Source organism: Ovis aries, chromosome 3 (genome assembly GCF_016772045.2).
Source record: "Ovis aries strain OAR_USU_Benz2616 breed Rambouillet chromosome 3, ARS-UI_Ramb_v3.0, whole genome shotgun sequence".
Taxonomy (NCBI): Eukaryota; Metazoa; Chordata; class Mammalia; order Artiodactyla; family Bovidae; genus Ovis; species Ovis aries.
In genome coordinates, this window is record NC_056056.1 from 27,789,628 (window position 1) to 27,815,196 (window position 25,569).

General features: G+C 40.5%; 2 protein-coding genes and 1 long non-coding RNA gene across 10 annotated transcripts in view; 1 reads left to right on the forward strand and 2 right to left on the reverse strand.

Moving 5' to 3' along the window:
* Positions 1-6,990: 6,990 nt before the first annotated feature.
* On the reverse strand, positions 6,991-14,936 carry TTC32 (tetratricopeptide repeat domain 32). Its single transcript, XM_004005705.6, has 3 exons — positions 14,654-14,936; positions 8,804-8,970; positions 6,991-7,698 (listed from the first exon to the last, which is right to left on the reverse strand). The coding sequence occupies exons 1-3, from the start codon at positions 14,803-14,805 to the stop codon at positions 7,571-7,573; spliced, it is 447 nt and encodes a 148-aa protein (XP_004005754.1). The 5' UTR covers positions 14,806-14,936; the 3' UTR covers positions 6,991-7,570.
* A 53-nt stretch (positions 14,937-14,989) lies between these two features.
* On the forward strand, positions 14,990-22,449 carry LOC114113894 (uncharacterized). Its single transcript, XR_003588639.2, has 2 exons — positions 14,990-15,111; positions 22,120-22,449. It is a non-coding gene; the product is annotated as an uncharacterized LOC114113894 (long non-coding RNA).
* Positions 22,450-22,493: 44 nt separating this feature from the next.
* Positions 22,494-25,569, reverse strand: part of WDR35 (WD repeat domain 35) — a 52,511-nt gene continuing 49,435 nt past the window's right edge. For all 8 annotated transcript variants that reach the window (XM_060411850.1, XM_060411849.1, XM_060411847.1 and 5 more), the window contains 3 exons: positions 25,316-25,472; positions 24,336-24,576; positions 22,494-23,835 (listed from right to left, as the gene is read on the reverse strand). In XM_060411850.1, coding sequence (XP_060267833.1) covers positions 23,685-23,835; positions 24,336-24,576; positions 25,316-25,472 — 549 coding nt within the window. In that variant the 3' untranslated portion in view covers positions 22,494-23,684. The remainder of the gene's footprint in view (positions 23,836-24,335; positions 24,577-25,315; positions 25,473-25,569) is intronic.

Genomic DNA, 25,569 nt, shown 5'->3' on the forward strand with positions numbered 1-25,569 from the left:
TCTCTAAGGCACATGGGTGGTTGTGAACTTCTCTCCAGGCAGCCAGGGCAAACCAGCCTGTTTTGTAGGGAGCTTAGTCCTGGGCCCTTTAGGGTCATGACCATACAGGAGAACAAGAGCCCTCTCTTCCCTCCCCTCCCCTGTTCTAATGAAATGCTCACCCCTCTTCCCACAGAGCTAGGTTTTGCGGGTGCAAGAACATGAAGGCATAGTGTCAAAGGTTTAGAAATGGAACTGGATATACACCGTGTGCTCTTCTAGTTTCCCAGGGCTGCCAAGCATAACAAAGTGCCACAAACTGGGTGGCTTATAAGAAACCTTTTACAGTTCTGGACACTAAAAACCTGAAATCTAGATGTCAGTGGGCCTTCACTCCCTCCAGAGCCTCCTGGGGAAGTCCTTCATTGACTCTTTCAGTTCTAGTGGTCCCAGACGACCCTTGGCCTGTAGCAACATCACTCCAGTCTCTGCCTTGTCTTCACGTGCCTTTCTCCTCCATGTCTGTCTGATCTCCTTCTTATAAGGACACCAAACATACTGGATCTTAAAGGAAATCAACCCAGAATATTCACTGGAAGGACTGATGCTGAATCTCCAATACTTTGGCCACCTGATGCAAAGAGCTGATTCATTGGAAAAGACCCCGATGCTGGGAAAGACTGAGGGCAGAAAAGGAAGGGGGTGACAGAGGATGAGATGGTTGCATGGCATTACAACTCAATGGACATGAGTCTGAGCAAATGCTGGGAAACAGTGAAGGACAAGAAGTCTGGTGTGCCCCAGTCCATGGGGTCGCAAAGAGTTGGATAAGACTTAGCGATTGAACAACAACATACTGGATTAAGGGCCTGCCCCTCTCCAATATGACCTCATATTATTAACTAATTACATCACAACAACTCCAAATAGGGTCATATTCTCAAGCGCCATGCGTAAGACTTCAGCATGTCTTCTGGGGAGACACCAGTAGGCCCATAACAGGTCCCTGTTATAAAGCCCTATTAAAACAGAAAGTCCTTACAGAATTTAACCTTGTCTTTTAGAGATTGTTCTTTCTCTAAATTAAACTAGAACCATGAGCTGTTTCAAATAAAACGAAAACAACTGTAAATCAGGCCCTTTCTCTAGATTAGTGTTGAAATGAGACGTCAAACACTTGCTCACTCCACACCTAACAGCCAGGAATGAACCCGCAAGATCTAAACAGCAAGTCAATTGACAGTTTATGATCACTAATTCACTTATCCGTTCAACATCTTTGAGGTCCTTCTGTGTGCCAGGCACTGTTTAGTGCTGATGATACAGCAGTAAACAAAACAGATGAAAATCTCCACCCTGATATAGCTTACCTTCCTGGGGGGGAAGAACACAGGGAAACTAAAAAAAAAAAAAAAAAACAAAACATGATGGGGTAGAAAGAGAAAAATAAAGTGAGGTAAGAATCGGGGTTTGCTTTTTCTTCAAGATTTTTTTTTTTGATGTGGACCATTTTTCAAGTCTTTATTGACTTTGTTACAATATTGTTTCCGTTTTATGATTTGGCTTTTTAGCCCCAGTGCATGTGGAATCTTTGCTCCCTGACCAGGGGTGGGACCCGCATAACTACTGGACCGCCAGGGAAGTCCTGGGGTTTGCATTTTAAATGTGGTGGTCAGAGGAGGTGATAAGGAAGCAAAGATCTGAAGGTCGTGAGGGCCTGGCCTTGGGGTGACGGTGCAGAAGAAACAGCAAGTACAAGGTTCCTCAAAGGAACTTTTGTGAGAACTCCGCTTCTTCTGTGAGTGATGTGCCAGTGCGTGCTTTCAAATCCTCACAGGACAAGTGTTTATTTAATTCAATAACCAGAGAACCACCAGGATGAAAGCCTTCCATGAGGAAGGTCCCACCTTTACTTGGGAATAAAGTTACTGGGTTAAAATCAAACCTAGGTAATGTCCTCCAGGCCAGAAAACCATAACTTTGAGGGTTATCATGTCCACCAGACTGAAATCATTTACATCTTCCCTGGGGAAAAAAAAATCTTCAAGTTACGTGTAACCTGACAGGGTCTGGGTCCTAATCAAGAGTAAACAGGAGGACTTCCCTGGTGGTTCAGTGGCTGAGGATCTGTCTGCCAATGCAGGGGACATGGATTCAATCCCTGGTCCAGGAAGATTCCACACGCCATGGAGCAAGTGAGCCCACGCGCTGCGACTCCTGAGCCTGTGTTCGCTAGGGACCGAGCTCTACAAGGAGACAGGCTGCAATGAGAAGCCCACTCATGGCAACAAAGCGTAGCCCCCACTAGAGAAAGTTTGTGCACAGCAACGAAGACCCAGTGCAGCCAAAAGTAAAAGTAAATAAACGCAAATTTTTAAAAACAGAGTAAATAGGAAATGAAAGACAGACGCAACCCTGGAGAATCTAGATACTCTGTGGGTGGGTTTGTTAGACCGTACTCAGTATGATATTGAAAAGCTATACAATCCTTCGTTTGCTTTCTTTGCAAATGTTGGATACTTTTTCTTAACATAAGATACAAATTTACATATTGGCAGCTATAGCTTTCAATTTTCCAAATGGAGTTTGCTTTTAATATTAATCTACTTTTCACCATCTTCTGTGTCTGTTTTCAATCAGGCAGGAAAATTACCAACAAGCAATTCTAGAATCATAATAATGCTATATAAAACCTAAGTATATTTTAATACTGTCTTGATACCCACCTTGATGGATACTAAAACATTTTATGAGTAATTTCAATTTTGTATCGGGATCAAAAAAAAAAAAAAAGACCAAATCCACATATCTGTTTCGCGTTGAAACCAGCAACAAAAAACTAATTAACAGCAGTTTTGAATTTCATATGTGTTTGGGACATAACTTTGGGCAAGTTACTGGATTTCTTAGCCTCAATTTCCTCCTGCGAAAAATGAGACGTTCATCACTTCGCCAATGTGTGTGTGTTTGTGCTGACAGACACAAAGCTGGCATTATACTCTAGCGCTCTTTTCACCCTGTTAAATGCATATTCACAGGTCATAATTTCTGCTTTTGCGGCTTCCTTGTAGGCTTCTTCTTTTTCATCATGTCTTTTGCAACATGGATATGTCCTTTCATCTTCTTGTTACTTTAATAACAATTAGGTATTTTTTTTCATCCTACCAATTGCTTTGTTTTTCAAAAAGAAGGTTGTATTTCTCATCCTTCTTTCTTTTCATAAAGGATGAAATGATGTAGTGGTTTGTTTTTTTTTTAAGTCCCCTTAACATTAAATGTGAAATTCAACAAGTCTCAATCTATCTAGGTCTCCTCTGTCTCTCCTCAAACGCCATATTAAACTGGAATCCCTTTCCCATAATTTAATGTCATATTTTGAGAAATATAGAAAACATAACAATGTGCATTTATCTGGAAGCTTTTAAAATTACACACTTAGCTCACGTGCCAACTGTTTCATTACCTCTTCACTTGGCTCTTGGAAAGTTACACCATATGTTTGTCAGTAATTTGGTTTTTAAAATAACAACTTGTTCACCAAAACACGTTAAATAAATATGCCATACGAAGTGAAAGTTCGACATCACAGCTTCAGGCAGAGACATACCTCCTGGTTACTCCACACAAGTTTCTAGTCGGAGGACATCACATGAGCCAAATTGGAATCATGCTACTTATTTGGATGGAATCAGAAGAGACAGCAGTTTTTAAGACTCTTCCATCTGTTTTGTGTATGTCCTGTTAGGTGTTTTGAAACACTCTCAATGCTTCACCTTTAATTTGCCCAGAAGTGTTTTCTGTGTTATAACTTCATGAAATGCAGTTTGCCTGCCAGAATACCATAAGACCCAAAAAGCTTGAAAAATGTAAGAACAATGCAGAAACTCCAAATATACTTAAAAACCACTGAAGTGTACACTTTGTATCTCAATAAAGTGATTTTTTTTTAATGGGGGGGGAATGAGTAAAGGAAACATAGTTTATGTAACTGCTGTAAATATAATCATGTAATTCTGATGCTGGGAGGGATTGGGGGCAGGAGGAGAAGGGGACGACTGAGGATGAGATGGCAGGATGGCATCACGGACTCGATGGACCTGAGTCTGAGTGAACTCCGGGAGATGGTGATGGACAGGGAGGCCTGGCATGCTGTGATTCATGGGGTCGCAAAGAGTCGGACACAACTGAGCAACTGAACTGAACTGAATTTCAAATTAAAACTTATATAAACTTGTCTTTACCACTCAATGGATATATTTTTCTATCTGCAAAAAGAATTTAGGTATCTGGGCTAAAATGTAATTCATAATTTTTCCACCTAAAATTAACATAAATTTTTTTTCTCATTTCATGGCTTTTCATTTAAAAGAAGTATTTTTAAGGACAAATTAAGTTGTTAAACAAGATGTGGGTTTAATTACTTGACACATAGAGTTAAATGTTTAAGATGGATTAGATTTGGCAGAGCTGGAAATGAGTGTCAGTGTAAATGTTGGATTGATTTTCACTGCATGACAGGGTTGAAATACAGTATGTCCACTGAAACAGGCTAATATCTGCAAAATGGCAGGAGGCTAAGACTATGTATAGGGTGGTGGGTGGGGCAGAGAGAGTCCAGAGAAAGGAAAAAACAGGAAAAATCTGGAAATGGGCAAACAGAAAATGACTAAAAGCTGACTTGGAAATTTTGTTTGCTCATCCAGCAGGTAGGCTATGGTTTGCTATCATAAAGGAAATTCACATGCTTCATTCAGTTCCAGATTTCAGGAAAGAAACAAATAGCTCCATGTTATTTTAATATTTATCTATTTAATTGGGTCTTAGTTTCGACATGTAGGACCTTCTTAGTTGCAGCATATGGGGTCTAGGTCCCTGACCAGTGATCAAACCTGGGGCCCCTGCATTGGGAGAACGGAGTCCAAACCTTTGGACCACCAGAGAAGTCCCACAGCTCCATGCTTTAAAGTTAAAAGTAATTTTCTAAGCTCAAGAGCAATATATATCCACTTATTCTCTCTTACCTTACTTTGTAAAGAACAAACTATAACAATCTACAATTTTCTGCCTTGTTTTCAAAGAGAAAAACTGGAAAACAGCATAGTTTGAGTACTTTTCTGGTTAAAAGAAAAAAAAGGAGCTCAACAGATGCTGAAATGTAGGAAATATAAATAATAGCAAACATAAAACAGAATCTTTTTTAAAAGACACATAACAAAGGTATTATTCACTCAATCAGAAATTTAGAATCTGAATGTGTGAAGTCTAAAGTTTTAAAGAAAATAAATAAGAAAATAAGTAAATGAGGAAACTTTAAAGAAAATAACTGGAAATCAGTTATTTCCAGTAACCTGAGGAAAATAAGTGCTTGGGTTCCAAATGAGCAAGTGCTGATTCTGAACTTCAGTGACTCTTTTTCTGATAAATGATGAAGAAATGTCAAATAATAAAACCCTACAAACCAAATCAAATTTTTAACAAGTTTTTTCTTCTTCATATTATATTTAATCCCAGTCAAGAGAAAAGAAAAGAGAATATAAGCCAAGAGAAAATAAAGTTACTGAAGCATTTTTCTAGTATTTGATTTTCTGGGTAGACTGGCTTTAAACTCTCCCAAGGTCTATAGTGAAAGAAAGTGAAGTCACCCAGTCGTGTCCGACTCTTTGCGACCCCATGGACTAGTAGCCTACCAGGCTCCTCCCTCCATGGGATTCTCCAGGCAAGAGTACTGGAATGGGTTGCCATTTCCTTCTCCAGGGGATCTTCCCAACCCAGGGATTGAACCCGGGTCTCCCGCATTCCAGGCAGATGCTTTAACCTCTGAGCCACCAACTTTGCTTTTTCAAAAATAAGTTTTAAAATACGTTTATAGAACAAGTTTTCTTAAGAGGAATTTTTCTATATTTTAATGCAATTTTATAAATTCTTTAAAAGACATTTCCAACAAATAGAAAGATAAGTCATATTGGAAAATGTGAATCATCCCAGAAAGGGACTTTTTGTTTCCATTCTAATTTCATTTCCATTTAATAGTCATTCACCTGCAGCCCAGATTCTTTATATATTTGGCCAGATAGTATTTATGAACTACAAACGAGGCAATTATATCCTCTGCTTTATGAGATCACTTAAACTAAAACACACACACACACACAAAATAAAACCCTTTAAAGGCTGACGATGGTGATGGCATCTGAGAAAGTCACAGTAGTTATGACTTAGTAGTTCTGACCCTCCTCTGGGGACACTGGGCAAACTTACTCTTTTCTCTTAATTAGGGCCATTTCCACCCCAGAACCATTTTTCCATAGCAATAATACACTAGTTTGGGAGATCCCCAGATGCAGGATCTGAATTTTTGAAAGCCAAAATTCAACAATAAGACACACACACACACACAAATGTAGGTGAGACATGGCTGACTCTGGCTTGTTTTCCCTTCCAATTCTTCCCAGGTCAGGAAAACTTCATCACAGCCTAATCGTTCCCTGGCAGCACCCAAATAGAACAGATTTTTTAAAAGCCCTCTATTTACCAAGTGCTTTTCGTCAGTTTTTCACCTCTCTAACCACCCCCATTCCACTCAGAACTTATTATTCAGAGCTGGAACAGTGCTTGGCTTATATTGAGTATTCAGTAAATGTTGATGATGGTGAACATTACTGTCATTATCCAGAGACAGAAAACTATGCTTGATATTTAAACCTTAACTACCTTATCGATGATTACTAGAGGAAAAAAAAATGTCGAGTTGAATTCTTTCAAATGGCTCTCATGAAAGATGTTTATTGTTAAGCCCAAATATTATGTCTCCCTAGCCTAGCTTTATAAAAGAGCTTTACTCTCAAAATTTCATGGGGAGAAAATGAGGAGGCAACTAGTGCAGATTAAAACACACAGAGACTTAACAACAGAACGCAGTGTTAACCTGCCTGACTCCAGATCCCAGAAACAAAAGTCTACACAAGACATTTTGGAAACAATTGGGGAGTTCAAATATGGGCTGGCCATGGGTGGTATTATAGAATTATTAGTTTTATTAGATATTATAATGGTGTTGTGGCTATAAAGAAGGCTGTCTCTATTCTTAGACAATGCACGCTGAAATATTTAAGGGTAAAGTATGGTGATATCTGCAACTTATTTTCAAACAGTTCAGCACAAAAGTTATGTATTTAAATACAGAGAATAAGCAAATGTGACATAATGCTAACAACTGGTGAATCTCAGTGAAAAGCTTAAAAAGTGTTTATTGAACCATACTTTCAATTTTCTGTGGAGGTAAAAATTTTTAAATAAAAAGTTGGGAATAAAAACCAGCAAAACAGTTTTCCTGAAGAAAATACCACACATTTCTTTAGATATTGTATTGTAATGATACAATTATACATTCTTATTAATTATTTACACTTTATAAAAGCATACCTAGTCAACATAGTTACTCAACCCAAAATCAATTACCTCAAGTACAGCATTTAACTTTCAGTGCTAATGCAGGGATCTCTTTATCTTAAATATAAATCAAAACATTTTAACACCAGCTTTCAATTAGAGACAAGGAGATGCCAGCCATTAGGATCATGAGTTAAAATGTTCAATAATTTCTTCTTTGCTTTTCTTCTTTGTCTAGAATAGTCTGTTTTAAGCTCAAAACAGCATCTTGAAATCCAGGATTTAAGTCTAATACTTTCTTGAAATCTTCCAAAGCATCATCAAAGTATCCTGTACAAGAACCCACCAGGCGGGGGGCGGGGGAGGGGATGAAAAAGAGAAAAAAAAGCTGAGTGTTTCTATATATTATTCATAGTAAAGTTTGGATACACATACTCCTGCTTTTATATTTACAAGCTTTCAACCACTCCTACTAAAGGAATTTTTCCTCTTGATAATGATATACGGATGTGTGTACCACAGTAACTTTGCACACCCTTTTAGAACAATATACTTAAAATTAGTTATGGGCTACCTGCGGGGATTTAACAGGTAAATACCTTAAATTGACACAAACCTTCAATAAAATATTCCCTATTCAATGTAATTACAGTAAAATTAAGAAACAGGAAATTAATATTCTTTTTAACCCTTTAAATGAGAAACAGTCCTCACATTCCCCGTAGTCCCAAAATCTAAAATCCCTTTACTATATATTGTCTCAAGTGGGGTTCCCTGGTAGCTCAGCTGATAAAGAATCCACCTGCAATGCAGGAGACCCCGGTTCAATTCCTGGGTCGGGAAGATCCCCTGGAGATGGGATAGGCTACCCACTCCAGTATTCTTGGGCTTCCCTGGTGGCTCAACTGGTAAAGAATCTGCCTGCAATGATGGAGACCTGGGTTTGATCCCTGGGTTGGGAAGATGCCCTGAAGCAGGGCATGGCAACCCATTCCGGTATTCTTGCCTGGAGAATCCCATGGACAGAGGAGCCTGGCAGGCTGCAGTCCATGGGGTCCCAAACAGTCGGGACACGACTGAGCAACTAAGCACAAGCACAGCCCGAGTGCCTTCAAAGGCTATAACTCAGAAAAGCTGCACAGTGGATCAGGAGCATTACCCTCATTTCACAGCTGGGGACGCACAGGCACTAAGTAATGGGATGGCTCTCATTCCAGTGCCCCGATGCAATTCCCACCTCAGTGCCCCACTGCGGTCTCTAATACCCATCGAAAGCCTAAAATAAATTCAGGTACACTTCCTTTGTTCCTGGCTCTAAAACTAAATTTCACCTAAGTTTCACCCTGGATGATTACTATACCCGTTTTACAACATTGAGAGATCTGAATTCACAAAATACTGTCAAGGACAAAAGGAGGAAGAAAGAAATTCTTACCCAGCCTATACAATATCAAGCCTCTGTTGTAATATGGAACTTCAAAACTGGGTTGGACTTGTATAGCAGATGTGTAGTCGTCCATGGCTTCGTAAAAATCAACCCTGAAGTATTTGATTTGCCCCCTGTTGTTAAATGCAGTAGCCAAATCCTCAGGGCTGCATTTGCTTTAAACAAAAAGTTCACATTAAAAACAGTGTTACCCCTCATTTCCACTTTCACTCTCTTTCGGGTATTGTCAAACTTCACAGCCTATAACACGCAGCGACGACATTGCAAAACCAAGCGGAAGAAACAGAGTGCAAGGAAATAAAGCCATGGCGTCGGTTTCTGTTTAATCCTGCTGTCTACTTTTGCAGGGTTGTTTAGCACTACAATGTCAGTCTAAAAAGCGCGTTCATTTTACTGTGTGGTCAAAGCTCCTGTTCATTGTCACCTTGTTTTGCTGAACGTAATATTAAAATGATTGTTTAAAGCACATGCCAGTGGGGCAAAGAAGACAACTCAGAATTGAAACGAGCAAGGGGAGAAAGCCAGCCCAAAGTCCAAGTTCGCTATGGACATGTCATAAAGTGAATCAATCATGGTTTTGTTTTTTTTTTTTTTCAACCATGTTTTATCCTCAATTTTTTTAATGATCTTCAAACAGTGAGATCTGAAATTATTTTCCACCAGTAATGAAAGTCAGCCCTGAGTGAAAATCCAGGATACTGATCCCCAGGTGTGCTGTCTGAGGATGACCTGCCCTCCCTCCAGCCTCAGCAAACATCCTCCAGAGGCCAGACCGGCTTCCTGCTAGAAAGACATCACCACTCAGGTCCACAGTGGGACTCCTGTGCACAGAACTGGCTCTGCATCTGAGGGTTCCAGAGGCTGCCCAAGGAGCTGTGAGCAAGCAGCCTTTCCTGTGAGGGGTTAGACATCCAGGCAGCTCCGACCAACCACCAGCTCAACAGGACACACCCCCACACAGCCCCACACACTACTTGTAGAAGGGCAAACCATCTGCACAGAGAACTTCAATGGGCTCTGCAGAAAAATTCTGTTTTCTTTTCTTTTTTGCAAAGGGGACTCTCAAGTTTGAACCAAACAGGGAAGATGCAGGCTAAACTCATCTGTCAGTCTTCATTAAGTTCCACTGCGCAAAATCTAGTTCTCAGAAAATATTTGTGACTGCAGTTAGAGTTACAAAAAGTTACTTCTCTAAACATCTTAATCCTTGAGATCTCAGGCACTGTAACTACTGCTGCCAGGAGGGGTACTCAAAGCCTAGGGGGTCTCCTTCAAGTTGAAGTTTCCTACCAGTAGAGAGGAACCTCTGCAATTTAAAAACACCTGTTTCTGTGAACTAGGACTGAGAGACTGGGCACACAGACACTTCAGGATGCCACAAGCACCACTGTGAAATCCTAGAGAACAAGGGGAACACTCCAGCCACCGATCTCTGTGATGACACTAGCTGAACTGCTGCCCAGTAAAGAGTTTTGAGTAAAATGCAGCCTCGGGACTCAGTAAGGTTTTAGTCATTAAATTTCTAAGCTTCAAAACTTTGTTATAGATGTCTTATTATCAGAGGATCATCAGGTATTTGATTTAGAATAAGACCTCATTATAACAAATTCTAAAAGCCTATTCTCCATATGGAAATTGTTTCATATTTGAAAGACATGGGCTAACAGTTAAAGCCAAACTTTTTAACATTGAGATTTTTGTAATGATACTGTTTATTTTAATGGAATATAACCAAGTTACCTAATCCAAACGTAGATTTTTTTTTTTTTGCACTTGTTAACTTTAGCAAAGAAAAAATATTTGGAAATAAAGTTGATGGCTAAGGTTGCACTTTTGGATATTAAAAGAAAATGTTATAAACCATTCAGAGCGGCAGGCATGCAAAGATTGCGAACACTGTTTCAAAATGATTCAGTGACCCGTTATTTAAAAATAAACAAACTCTAAAAGATATATTTAAAGAAGAAAGTTGAAAATGATAGAATTCTGTTTAACCAGGAGCTCCTAGAAGAATTTCAAAACTATAAGAAAATTTGAAGGTTCATGCAGGCATGCTGAGCAGTCTTCTACTAAACCATTGCAGATTTTCTTTCTTATGCTGGAAAGGGGCATAAATTACATTTGCCACACAACAAATCTGTGCTCTCAGGCTGAGATGCACCAGGGAGAAGCTGTAACAATACTAGATGGCATCAGTATGCTTATTGCTGATAAATCGTTTTTGAAACTTACTAGATAAGTTTAAAAAATAGAGCAAATTTTTAAATACAACAAAAAAGAAGCAGACTCATAGAGAACAAACTAGTGGTTACCAGTGGACAGACAGAAGGGGGAAGGGCAAAACAAGGAGAGGGGACTAAGAGGTACAAAACATTGGGTATAAAATATGCTACAAATGTATACTGTACAACACAGGCATATAGACCGTATTTTATAATAGCTATAAATGAAGTATAACCTTTAAAAACTGTAAATCACTATACTGTACACCTGTAACATATCATACTGGAGAAGTAACTGGCAACCCACTCCAGTATTCTTGCCTGGAGAATCCAATGGACAGAGGACCTGGCGGCCTATGGTCCACGGGGTTGCAAAGAGTCAGACGTGACTAAAGCAACTTAACACAGTCCAGCTAACATACTGTATAGCAGCAACTACAATGAAAATTTAAAAATAAAAAAGTGTTTTAACCTACTAGATAAGTCTATTCTTCCAGCTTGAAACAACAGAAAACTACATTTTCTGTTTACTAATTTTGGGGGGAAGGTGTGGTATCATCTTACTGCTTGTTCTAAACTATTAACTATTATTCTGGTGTATTATTGAAATGAGAAAGCCACTTAATTTTTCTGATTTAATTCCATGTGAGTTTAACAAACAAGAGAAGAATCTTGAGCCTCATACACAAAAGACAAGCTGGCATCCAGTCAAAAAATTTCAAATCCCTGAAAGGAGGAGGGTGACAGGGCAGACAACTCAAACCATCAAGAAAAACACTACTCTTTATCCCCTTTCTGTTCAATTGCACTCATCTCACATGCTAGTAAAGTAATGCTCAAAATTCTCTAAGCCAGGCTTCAGCAATACGTGAACCATGAACTTCCTGATGTTCAAGCTGGTTTTCGAAAAGGCAGGGGAACCAGAGATCAAATTGCCAACATCTGCTGGATCGTGGAAAAAGCAAGAGAGTTGCAGAAAAACATCTAGTTCTGCTTTATTCACTATGCCAAAGCCTTTGACTGTGTGGACCACAATAAACTGTGGAAAATTCTGAAAGAGATGGGAATACAGACCACCTGACCTGCCTCTTGAGAAATCTGTATGCAGGTCAGGAAGCAGCAGTTAGAACTGGACATGGAACAACAGACTGGTTCCAAATAGGAAAAGGAGTACGTCAAGGCTGTATATTGTCACCCTGCTTATTTAACTTATATGCAGAGTACATCATGAGAAACGCTGGACTGGAAGAAACACAAGCTGGAATCAAGATTGCCGGGAGAAATATCAATCACCTCAGATATGCAGATGATACCACTCTTATGGCAGAAAGTGAAGAGGAGCTAAAAAGCCTCTTGATGAAAGTGAAAGTGGAGAGTGAAAAAGTTGGCCTAAAGCTCAACATTCAGAAAACGAAGATCATGGCATCCAGTCCCATCACTTCATGGGAAATAGATGGGGAAACAGTGGAAACAGTGTCAGACATTATTTTGGGGGGCTGCAAAATCACTGCAGATGGTGACTGCAGCCATGAAATTAAAAGACACTTACTCCTTGGAAGAAAAGTTATGACCAATCTAGATAGTATATTCAAAAGCAGAAACATTACTTTGCCGACTAAGGTCCATCTAGTCAAGGCTATGGTTTTTCCTGTGGTCGTGTATGGATGTAAGAGTTGGACTGTGAAGAAGGCTGAGCACCGAAGAATTGATGCTTTTGAACTGTGGTATTGGAGAAGACTCTTGAGAGTCCCTTGGACTGCAAGGAGATCCAACCAGTCCATTCTGAAGATCAACCCTGGGATTTCTTTGGAAGGAATGATGCTGAAGCTGAAACTCCAGTACTTTGGCCACCTCATGCAAAGAGTTGACTCATTGGAAAAGACTCTGATGCATGGAGGGATTGGGGGCAGGAGGAGAAGGGGACAACAGAGGATGAGATGGCTGGATGGCATTACTGACTCAATGGATGTGAGTCTGAGTGAACTCTGGGAGTTGGTGATGGACAGGGAGGCCTGGTGTGCTGCAATTCATGGGGTTGCAAAGAGTCGAACACGACTGAGTGACTGAACTGAACTGTTCTTTCTTTTCTCATCCTGGACCACTAACAAGAACCGTTAACAAGAACAACAAAGGCAAATCTTAGTACAACAAATGCTTCGCACTCAGGCGTAAATACAAGATGCTTTGGGAGAGCAGGTGAGGTTGAGAAAGGCTGAGAGCTGGGACCTAGGACCATTTGCTGCAGTGTTTGCACCTAAACAAATGTCTTCTCCAGCAACAAAATACAAAAACTATAAGGAACTAAAAATAACTGAGTGCATCCGCAGTTGGAGCCAGTTATGGATAAGAAGATACAAACCAAATAAAATCCCAACTGCCACTTCTGAAGTGCTGGAAGCAAAAACAGGGTGCCAGGAGCACAAACAGGGTACTTCACATGTCCCCTACATTCAAAACCTTGGTCCAAAGAGGTGGGCAAACCACCTAAGCCACCCCACCAGCCTTCGAGACCCCTGGACACAACCCCAACTTCACCCCTTGCTCCAAGCAAGCAAGGGAAACTTACTTGTTTTTGCTCTGCCCTGCTGCAGCAGAGACCTCAATAAAGCTTGCCTGAATTCCTTGTCTGGCCTTCTCATCAATTTCTCTTGTTTAGGGAAGGCCAGGAATCCTGGTCAGTATCAAGGTTGCTAATATCACAAAAAGACAGACATTACATGCTCTCTGACAGAAGTACACAACACCTATAACAATATTCTCACCATAATTTTGGATCTGAATTCGATCAAACCTCAAGATTTAACTACCAACTCACAAGCGATGCATAAGACAGAGGACTACATGGGGTGGGGGTGGGGTAAATCCAGAAGATCCAAAATATGGGAAAGTCTCAGGACAGAGGACTGGATATCCTTTGCTGAGGCTATCCTATCTGCAAGGGGAGAAAATGAAGGGGAGCCTTAAAGGCTGAGAGACTTGATGTGCAGCCTGACTTGAACCAACCGCGAAAACACCAACCTGCCAAACAAAATAACTTTTATTGATCAAACAGGAAAATTCCAAATAATGACACTGGAATAATGACGTTAGGAATAATGATACTGTGGTTACGTCTTTTTAAATCCCTTAACGCCTAGAAATGTATTCTGAGACATCCATGGGCGAATAACCTGATCCCCTGGGTGAAGCGACAATGCTTAAGCCCAAGGATGGTCACCTGCAGGTTCATTATACTATTTCCACATATTTGAATTTCTTTTCACACGTGAAAATCCAGAGCACCTGCTGTGATGCTGCGCAGTTTGAGTGGCGACGCTGTGCGCTCACGTGGCACCCGCGCGGCACCTCGCCCTCACCAGGTCTTGTTAAAGTGACAGGTGGGAAAAGCCCTATCCGCTCTAAGACTCCGGGTCAGTTAACACGGAGTCGGGACACCGTTCTCGGAGTCCCGGAGCAACGTGCAGATGCCTGCGCTCCAAGCACGCTCCCTCACCGCCTGTCTGTGAAGAACAAACGTTCGGCCGCTGGGCGGCTGAGCGCCAGAGGCGGAGTAGAGCAGAGCCCTTGCCGCCCACCTTCCAGAGACCCCGCTTTCCCCACTTCTCGCGATAGTTACCTCAGGTGTGCCGCTCCCTCCGAGGCTGCACCGGCGCACTGGCGAATGTAAGCGGAGTACAGCGCCTCGGCCTCTGCGTATTCACCTTTTTTGAAATGAGCCTGGGCTAGTGCTAGGACTGCGGGACTTTCCTGCCCTTGCTGCCCGTCCATGGTGGTCGGGAGCCTAGCTGTCCGTGTGGAACTGGGGTTGATTTCTGAGCGATTAGAGGCGACAACCCACAGCCACTTCTGCACCTTGGAATTTAACTCGGCAAAACCCTTGGCCCTAGCAGCCGGGGACTAGCAGCCGGGGAGTTTTGTGTCCTCCGAGGACCCGTCGTCTCGCGAGATCGGTGATGTTCCTGGCGGAAGGCTCAGGTGCTTCACGAAAGCTTGAGCAGACGAGGCCTTTGCCAGTGTAATTCTGCTGTACCTGCTGGCCCCCACTTGCCTGATCTCCAAAAAAGCAGTAGCTCGGTAATCCCAAACTGGTTTCTAAGGACTTTGTGGTCAGATGATGCGAGGAGCTTGCCCTTTGTTACAGCGAATTGGAGGGGTGAGGGAGGGCAGGGGGCGGGTATATACACACACACTGTACATGTATATTTCCAGAATATACAGGGAATTTCTAAACTTCAATTTTTCCAAACTGGGTGTACTACTTTGCATTTCCACCAGCAATGCACTGGCCTTTCAGTTACTCCGTATCTTCACCAACATTTGTCAGTTTCTATCCTAGCTATTATAGTGGGTGTGTAGATACCTCCGTTTTCCTCTAAATTTTACTGACCAAAATTGTGAGTAGAATAACCAAATAAATGAGTAGATAAAGTAGTAACTAAGTGTTTTAATGTCTTTTTCTTTTAATTTTAGAAAAAATCTTAACGAGATTATGAAGAAAATTTACAGAACAGTTTCACCCCCGTTTTTTCTTCTTCTAAATTCAATTAAAATATAAACTAATGCCTTTTTTTAAAAAAAAAAAAGGTTATAAAGACTATTTTTACTTTCTCATCTATACTCTTTATGTACTTTTGAAGTTCTCTACCATGAACATGTTAGTTTTATACTCAAAAACTATTACGTGTTTTTTTTTTTAATGAACTGAGAAAAGGGTGAGAATAAACAGTAGGGGGCAACATAATATTGCTATTTTCCTTTCAGAAGCACAGTAGTAATACTTTGGAGCTATAACATCAAATTAGGAACTCTTGATTTTTCATTAAAAGTCTGGTAACAATTTTTCCCCCATTTCTAAATGTGGACTCTAGATGAACTCTTAAGGAGTTATTTGCTGCAACCTCCAGTCATCAGACATTTGCCTAAGTTGTTTTCCTATTGGTTCAGTTCAGTTCAGTCGCTCAGTCGTGTCCGACTATTTGCGACCCCATGAATCGCAGCATGCCAGGCCTCCCTGTCCATCACCAACTCCCAGAGTTCACTCAGACTCGCATCCATCGAGTCAGTAATGCCATCCAGCTATCTCATCCTCTGTCGTCACCCTCTCCTCCTGCCCCCAATCCCTCCCAGCATCAGAGGCTTTTCCGATGAGTCAACTCTTTGCATGAGGTGGCCAAACCACTGGAGTTTCAGCTTCAGCATCATTCCTTCCAAAGAAATCCCAGGGTTGATCTTCACAATGAACTGGATGGATCTCCTTGCAGTCCAAGGGACTCTCAAGAGTCTTCTCCAACACCACAGTTCAAAAGCATCAATTCTTCGGTGCTCAGCCTTCTTCACAGTCCAACTCTCACATCCATACATGACTACTGGAAAACCATAGCCTTGACTAGACAGACCTTAGTCGGCAAAGTAATGTCTCTGCTTTTGAATATACTGTCTAGATTGGTCATAACTTTTCTTCCAAGGAGTAAGCGTCTTTTAATTTCATGGCTGCAGTCACCATCTGCAGTGATTTTGCAGCCCCAAAAAATAAAGTCTGACACTGTTTCCACTGTTTCCCATCTATTTCCCATGAAGTGATGGGACTGGATGCAATGATCTTCGTTTTCTGAATGTTGAGCTTTAGGCCAGCTTTTTCACTCTCCTCTTTCACTTTCATCAAGAGGCTTTTTAGTTCCTCTTCACTTTCTGCCATAAGAGTGGTGTCATCATCTGCATATCTGAGGTGATTGATATTTCTCCCAGCAATCTTGATTCCAGCTTGTGTTTCTTCCAGTCCAGCGTTTCTCATGATGTACTCTGCATATAAGTTAAATAAGCAGGGTGACAATATACAGCCTTGACGTACTCCTTTTCCTATTTGGAACCAGTCTGTTGTTCCATGTCCAGTTCTATCTGCTGCTTCCTGACCTGCATACACATTTCTCAAGAGGCAGGTCAGGTGGTCTGTATTCCCATCTCTTTCAGAATTTTCCAGTTTATTGTGATCCACACAGTCAAAGGCTTTGGCATAGTGAATAAAGCAGAACTAGATGTTTTTCTGCAACTCTCTTGCTTTTTCCATGATCCAGCAGATGTTGGCAATTTGATCTCTGGTTCCTCTGCCTTTTCTAAAACCAGCTTGAACATCAGGAACATCATGGTTCATGTATTGCTGAAGCCTGGCTTGGAGAATTTTGAGCATTACTTTACTAGCATGTGAGATGAGTGCAATTGTGCGGTAGTATGAGCATTCTTTGGCATTGCCTTTCTTTGGGATTGGAATGAAAACTGACCTTTTCCAGTCCTGTGGCCACTGCTGAGTTTTCCAAATTTGCTGGCATATTGAGTGCAGCACTTTCACAGCAGCATCTTTCAGGATTTGAAATAGCTCAACTGGAATTCCATCACCTCCACTAGCTTTGTTCATAGTGATGCTTTCTAAGGCCCTCTTGACTTCACATTCCAAGATGTCTAGCTCTAGATGAGTGATCACACCATTGTGATTATCTGGGTCGTGAAGATCCTTTCTGTACAGTTCTTCTGTGTATTCCTGCCACCTCTTCTTAATATCTTCTGCTTCTGTTAGGTCCATACCATTTCTGTCCTTTATTGGGCCCATCTTTGCATGGAATGTTCCCTTGGTATCTCTAATTTTCTAGAAGAGATCTCTAGTCTTTCCCATTCTGTTGTTTTCCTCTATTTCTTTGCATTGATCGCTGAGGAAGGCTTTCTTATCTCTCTTTGCTATTCTTTGGAACTCTGCATTCAGATGCTTATATCTTTCCTTTTCTCCTTTGCTTTTCACTCCTCTTCTTTTCACAGCTATTTGTAAGGCCTCCTCAGACAGCCATTTTGCTTTTTTGCATTTCTTTTCCATGGGGATGGTCTTGATCCCTGTCTCCTCTACAATGTCACGAACCTCCATCCATAGTTCATCAGGCACTCTATCTATCAGATCTAGTCCCTTAAATCTATTTCTGACTTCCACTGTATAAATCATAAGGGATTTGATTTAGGTCATACCTGAATGGTCTAGTGGTTTTCCCTACTTTCTTCAATTTAAGTCTGAATTTGGCAATAAGGAGTTCATGATCTGAGCCACAGTCAGCTCCCGGTCTTATGTCTGCTGACTGTATAGAGCTTCTCCATCTTTGGCTACAAAGAATATAATCAATCATTTCAGTGTTGACCATCTGGTGATGTCCATGTGTAGAGTCTTCTCTTGTGTTGTTGGAAGAGGGTGTTTGCTATGACCAGTGCATTTTCTTGGCAAAATGCTATTAGTCTTTGAAAGGTAATATTGTATACCTTTCACTATACCTCCTGTCTCTCTCCCTTTATCCACTCTGGAGCCCAAGGCCCATCATCCCAACCCCCACCAAAATACTTAAAAGAAGACAAATTATCATGTTCTCATAAATTACAGATAAAACAGGATAAATACAATTTTACCTCAGCATTTATATTTTTCACGCCACATAAAATCTAAGATCTCGGCTCTTAGAATACAAAAAGATAATTGCAAATTATATGTTAGCAGAAACGTGTGTGTATATACATATATAATTCGCATTTGGGCATGATAGCAGGACAATAATGCTATGTTACTTATTTGTATAGCTTTGTCAGGTCCATTATCTCAATACTTTGGCCTACCTTGCTACTTTGAAACTTAATGTAATGTTCAGGCCAAATTTTGTGATAAAAAGAAGAATTACTTAAAGGGAGTCAGTTCGTGTTTATTACAAAAAGAGAACATTCATTATAATGCCTCATCCTGTCTATACAAATTCCCTCCACATATTTGTTATATATGACAATTTTACTTCTTTTTACCCCTTTCATTAGAGGAGAGTTATCTGGAAATTTCCTTCATGTTAAATATTTAAAACCAATTGAGTCAATTTGTACTGGGAGTCTTTTTCTAGCACCATTTTCAAGCAGGACAAAGATCTATCTGTCCCCAAGACATTATGGCAGATCACTAAAACATTCACAGATATAAATCCCCTACAGTCATAAGCTCTTAAAACAGGTATGTCTGTCAGTATATATATGAATATGAAGCATGTGGGTATATGTATGTGTATGAAGTGAAGTGAAGTCGCTCAGTCGTGTCCAACTCTTTGCGACCCTGTGGACTGTAGCCTACCAGGCTCCTCCGTCCATGGGATTCTCCAGGCAAGAATACTGGAGCGGGTTGCCACTTCCTTCTCCAAAGGATCTTCGTATGTGTATAAGTATATATAAACACATACACAGATATACATACGTGATAATTATGTGTACAAGGTAGGAGAGGTTGTTTTTAATGGTTTTGGTTTCTGTGTTAAAGAGACCAAGAAGTAGTGACAATAACTCAGAATCTGTCTGAAATAACTAGTTGGAAGGAAAATTTTAGGGCTCAGGTAGCAAGGAATTAGTGGTAAATGAGAAGGCTCCAAAAGAAACTTCCCAAAAGAAATGTTAGGAAAAGTCTGAGGAATCAACAGCTGATTTGGAATTGAAGCAAATGGGAATGTAATCAACAAGTCACAGGAAGGACTGGAGAGCAACAATCTAACTTAAGAGTTCTCAGCACATTTCTGAGATGAGAAAGGGAAAAAAGAGATATTCAGGCATTAGGGCCAAGGACCAAAAATCACAACTCTGAACATGCAGTCCTGAAGGAATCCTTAAACCTACATCTCTGAAAATTTCTCTCTCATTGATGAAGTATAGTTTCATTCCTGAAAATAGAAAATCTTGTGGGAAGATGTAGTTACCTTCAACGGGAGATATATCCTCGAGGGCCGATGTCTTTATTAGGATGCTGTTTTCTTTTTTTTAACCTAGGGAAGATTTGCTTTTTAAAAAAAATTTTATTCTATATTATAGTTGAGCAACAATGTTGTGTTAGTTTCAGGTGTACAGCAAAGTGATCCGGTTATACATATTACATTCATTCTTTTTTTTCATTCTTTTCTCCATTTAGGGCTTCCCTTGTGGCTCAGCTGGTAAAGAATCCGCCTGCAATGCAGGAGACCTGGGTTTGATCCCTGGGTTGGGAGGATCCCCTGGAGAAGGGAAAGGCTACCCACTCCAGTATTCTGGAGTGTATAGACCATGGGGTCACAAAGAGTTGGACCCAACTGAGTGACTTTCACTTTCACTTTTCCCCATTTAGATATTACAGAATATTAAGCAGAGTTTCCTGTGCTATACATAGGTCCTTGTTGGTTATCTGTTCTAAATATAGCAGTGTGTAGGTATCAATCTCAAACTTCCAATCCATCTCTCACCTCCCCCACCCTTCCCCTGGATAACCGTAAGTTTGTTCTCTAAGTCTGTGAGTCTGTTTTATAAGTAAGTTCATTTGTATCATTTTTCTAGATTCTACATATAAGCAATATCATATGATATTTGTCTTTCTAAAATGTTATTTTCTGATTTGGGGGAATACTGTATTCTGTCATAGAAGAAAATAAATGAAATTGATGAAACACACTATGTTAAAATTAGATAAGTTAGAAACTTATGAGACATGTTATACAAAGTAAATACAGCATATTTGTGTGACTATACCTAATACTGGGCTTCCCAGGTGGCTCAGATGACAAAGAATCTGCCTGCAATGTGGGAGACATGGGTTCGATCCCTGGATCAGGAAGATCCCCTGGAGGAGGACATGGCAACCCACTCCAGTATTCTTGCCTGGAGAATCCCCACGGACAGAAGAGCTTGGCGGGTTACAGTCCATGGGGTTTCAAAGAGTCGGACATGACTGAGTGACTAAGCAGAGCACAGCATACCTAATATTGATGAGGTGCTAAAGATACAAAAGGTAACCAAGGCACTAAGTATTCATGGCTCACTGGATATGCATGAGGCTTAGAACATGCTCAATATGTGTGAGGTCTTGATTCAGTTACCCACTGATGACACCTGTCCTCTACCCAGGAAATACAACTGAATCCATGACTGCTCAGCAGTCCCAGTGGCACCTACAGCTGGGACCAGGGAAACCTGCCTCCTCCTTAGAGCAAGTATGCCTCACTGGCCTCAGACACGTTCTACTTGATAGAGTCCCCCAATCTCAACTGTGGTCCTCTTCCTGGCCACACCATTAGGGGGAAGCTGGTGAGAAAGAGATAGAGTGAGGACATAGAACAGTACATAACTCAAGAATCGGGAACTGGAATCTGTGTACCTGACTGGCATCCTTCACTAACAGTGTTAATCTCTCCCATCACTTTCTCCTTGTTCCTCACCGTGTACGTTAGGTTGATTCAGTAAACCATGTGACTTAAGCATCATTTTTTGGTGTGTAATCCTTTGTGTTCCATGACCTCCGGAATGGCTTGCCTGCTAGTGTATTTGGAGGCTACCATTATATCTAGGTAACTTCCCACAAGGCACATGAACACAGAGACTTAGAAGACTTCTGGTCTTCTCGTTTTAACTAGGCATAGCAACCCACTATCTACATGAACTCATTTAAGCTCCAAACCTCTTCTCATAGCTCACTATTCTCTATCTGCTACAGGCCTAACTTGTCTCTAAAGGACCAAAAACATAACATATTTGGATTAACTAAGTACTGAAGCTGCAATAACAATGTTGTATATTTCTCTTTATTGCCTCTACTAAATGTCAGTCAAACTTCAGCAAATAATCTTGATGAAATAGTGCTAAAGTCTGGTTTGCAGCCACAGAATAAAAAGATGTAAGTTCATGGGAAATAGAGAGCATTTTTAGCTATCTTTAACAGGTAAGAAATTACACATGACTGATTACATTTTTTGTTTTTAAAATTAGTGACAGTAAATGAAAACAGGTTCTTATTGAGAATCACTTCCCAAACCCAAGACTCGTTTAGCTAAAAGGTCCAGCTTGGTGATAATGTTTCAGCTAAAACTGTAAGTACAAACTAGATGTCTTCTATAAATTTACATCATTATAAATAGAGACAAGTGTTCTGCACAATATTATGAAGAGTACATGCCAATTGCCATCTCTTAGATGAAACTAAGAAAGTGGGTAAAAAGGAAAAGATATCAAAAATAAGCTATTAGGGTTTCCCTGATGGTCCAGTGGTTAAGACTCTGTCCTGCAATGCAGGGGACACCAGTTCGATCCCTGGTCCAGGAAGATCCCACATGCTGCGGAGCAACTAAGCCTGTGTACTGAGCCTGCATTCTGGAGGCCATGAGCCACAGCTACCGAGCCCACATGAAGCAACTACTGAAGCCTGCAAGCCCTAGCGCCTGCGCTCTGCAACCAAAGAAGCTGCGGCAATGAGAAGCCTGCATACCACAACTAGAGAGCAGCCCCAACTTTCCGCAACTAGAGAAAGCTCGGATGCAGCAACGATGACCCAGTGCAGCTATGAAAATAAAAAATAAATTTTTAAAAAGCTATTAAAAACAATTCAAATTGTAAAAAAAAAAAGTCTTTAAATGCCTCTTTATCACTTCTGAAAGTAAAACAGAGAACACTTTCAATGCTTATTTAATTAAACACAACTAGAAATAGAGCTCATTTCAGAATTACAATTGTTTAATCTCCTTCTGGGCTTGCCAGGTGGTGCTGGTGATAAGGAATCCGCCTGCCAGTGCAGGAGACATGGGTTCGATCCCTGAGTCGGGAAGATCCCTTGGAAAAGGGCATGGCAACCCAGAGGAGCCTGGTGGGCTACAGTCCATGGGGTCACAAAGAGTCAGGCACAGCTAAGTGAATGAGCACACACTCACACCACCTCCTGATACAGGTTATGTCCATTCCCTAAATTCAGCTCTGCTCCATTCTCACACCTCCCCATCCCTCTCCATCAAAAATGTGTAACCTCGACACTGTGAGAAAATTTTTTTCTTATTTGGAATATTTCCATAGTGTAATAACCAGCCACAAAAATAGAGATAGAAAGATAGGCAGATAATATAGTCAATTTCTATATATTTTATATGAAAATCAGCATCATTATTTCATAGTTGTATTTTTACACAAAATTATATACATACATAACATTGTCTATGTGTATATACTATTGGGTTTTGTTTCTTTTCTTCCCTTCCTGATCTCTGTCTTGTACCGAGGTCAACTTCAGTCCTTCCCACTTCCAGAGCATAGCCTTATAAGACTACTGCTCTTCCAGACCCATGTCTCACTGTGTCTATACTATTAGTGTAGAGTGGACATCTGTGGCGCACCCTGGCCCTCCTCTTGGACCCTGGGACTGTTCTAGGGATGGGCACTGACCCCAGCCTGGCCATTTAGCAATTTTTTCCCCTTTCATTTCAAACTTGAATTAAGAGTGGTAGTCTCTTCCTAAGGGTGGAGATAGTAAGATGCTGTATTTCCTGATACATGAAGAAAGCCAGTCTGGTTTTTTCACATCTCACAGCTTAATATTTATTTTACCGTTTATGAAAATCCAAAAGAACGGCCTAACAGAGTTGGCCACCACATGCAGATGACCTTCTCTTTACTCATTCTGTCTCAGTCGTGGATTTCTCAACAGCTGACCCAAAGTTCAGAAGACAGTGAGGCGTAACCAGTTTCTGTCATATATATATATACATATGTGTATAAAAATACAACTCTGAAATGATGCTGCTTTTTACATAAAATGTATGGAATCAACCTTATTATATAAACTCTCCCGGTATATGCAGTTTGTCAGTTCTTCATCCCACTGCACTATGGCATAAGGGACAGAAGTTGTAGTTGTTTATTTCCTGAGCCAGGACACAATGCTTACACACACTGCACATCCAGAACTGATACTCAGCAATTGGGCTTCCTGTGGCGACACACGTCGGCAGCTTCCCTTCACCTCTGTAAAAACAAAAGGAAGAATTACACTTTAAAACATCGCATCACTTAAAACCTTATTTATTGCACTAAAAAACCCTGAAGAATGTAAAACATTTCAAGATAAATTTCAAATAAAAACTTTTCTTGCAATGAGAAAATAAATCATTAATATACTAGTAAGACTAAAGAAAACAGACGTTGAGTACAATGGCTTGTTATTTAGTCGCTCAGTAGTGTCAGAATCTTTGTGACCCCATGATCTGTAGTCCACCCGGTTCCTCTGTTCGTGGGATTTTCCAAGCAAGAATACTGGAACGGGTTGCCATTTCGTTTCTCCAGGGCATCTTCCCAACCCAGGAACTAAACCCCCATTTCCTGCACTGCAGGTGGAGTCTTTACTGCTGAGCCACCAGGAGTTAAGGTATGAGACTTTAAAATTTAGTGATTTCATCATTATACTACACTATTTAGATATAAAAATCTATATAAAAATGACATCTACTAATTACAATTGACCCTACCCTTCAAGAAGGCCATCCAATTCGGATTTTCTGTTATCTTTCGGAGTATGTTTGGTGAAGATTTCTAGAGCAAGATCTTCATATTGCTGCTTCTGTTCCGAACTGAGGGTCTCTAAAGATTCGAGTTTAATAAAAGCTTTTGAACAAGTACCAAAAGCTCTACTGGCACATGCACAGAGTGCTAACAGAGAGTAGATCTCAACTGCAGGGATGATGTCTTCATAGTCTCTCAGGTGAAGAGCTAGGAAAGAGAAGGCAATCTGGATTGTGTAAAGCAATCACGCCATCATGAACATGCATGGGGAAGCATGTTAGGCTGGCTCAGTTTAACCTACATGAATGTTAGCAAAGTTAATGGAAACAATGGTAGATGATCAGAGGACTAGTAGGGGAAGTAGATTACATGACCACCACATTCTGTAACACCAGCCAACAGCTCAGGGCCTATAAAACTTACCACCACCAAATGATGCACATGGCTGCATCACTTAGAAATATACCAAAAATTATCGGTGTCAAAATACACTGCAGATATAAATATATAAATATAATTATAATTGTATAATTTTTATATGTTTTATATTTATAAAACATAAAAATGTATATGTTCTATATAAATATGTTAGAAATTTCTATGGATTCTCAAAACAATACCATGTTTCTTTTTGTTTTAAAAAAAATGTGTAGTATGAAATCATATGTTTTCTCTCTGTGTTTCTTTGAACAGATTATTGCTTTTCAGTCTGTCTTATTGAAAAAATAGAACTTTAAGAAAAAAGGAAGTGAAACTGAGTCTCTAAGTTATCAGCTCAGATAATTTATTTTGATTACCATATCTTATCTTCACAGGCTGCAGGGCATGGCCAAAATAGAAAAAAAGTGTTACTGAAGTTAATATAAGAGTAACTTGAAGGAGTTTGCCCTTTGTATTCAATTTATGACTTTTTAGACATGTTGCCTATATGAGTTAACACACCCACCTGTCTTCAGTGCAGTGTCAACATAGCCCTCGTAGAGCTGTCTTTGTGCCAGTATGAAGAAGTGGTAAGCCTCAGCCCCTCTCCAAGCATTATCAGTGAAACGACTGCTTGTCGACAGAACTTCTTCTTCCAGCAAACCAGCCAAAGCGGAAGTGGCCTACAAATAAAGCAGACCCGCATCTGCTGTCAGCACAAATCTAACAACAGGCCTTCCAACAGAGATGATTTCTGAAACTTATACATTAAAATATCTA

Coding starts and splice junctions, on each gene's coding strand:
- TTC32 (XM_004005705.6), bottom strand. CDS start 14,805: ATGGACGGGCAGCAAGGGCAGGAAAGTCCCGCAGTCCTAGCACTAGCC. Junction 8,971..14,653: donor GAGGGAGCGGCACACCTGAG/GTAACTATCGCG, acceptor TTTTGTTTAAAG/CAAATGCAGCCCTGAGGATT. Junction 7,699..8,803: donor CTTGATATTGTATAGGCTGG/GTAAGAATTTCT, acceptor GTTCTTGTACAG/GATACTTTGATGATGCTTTG.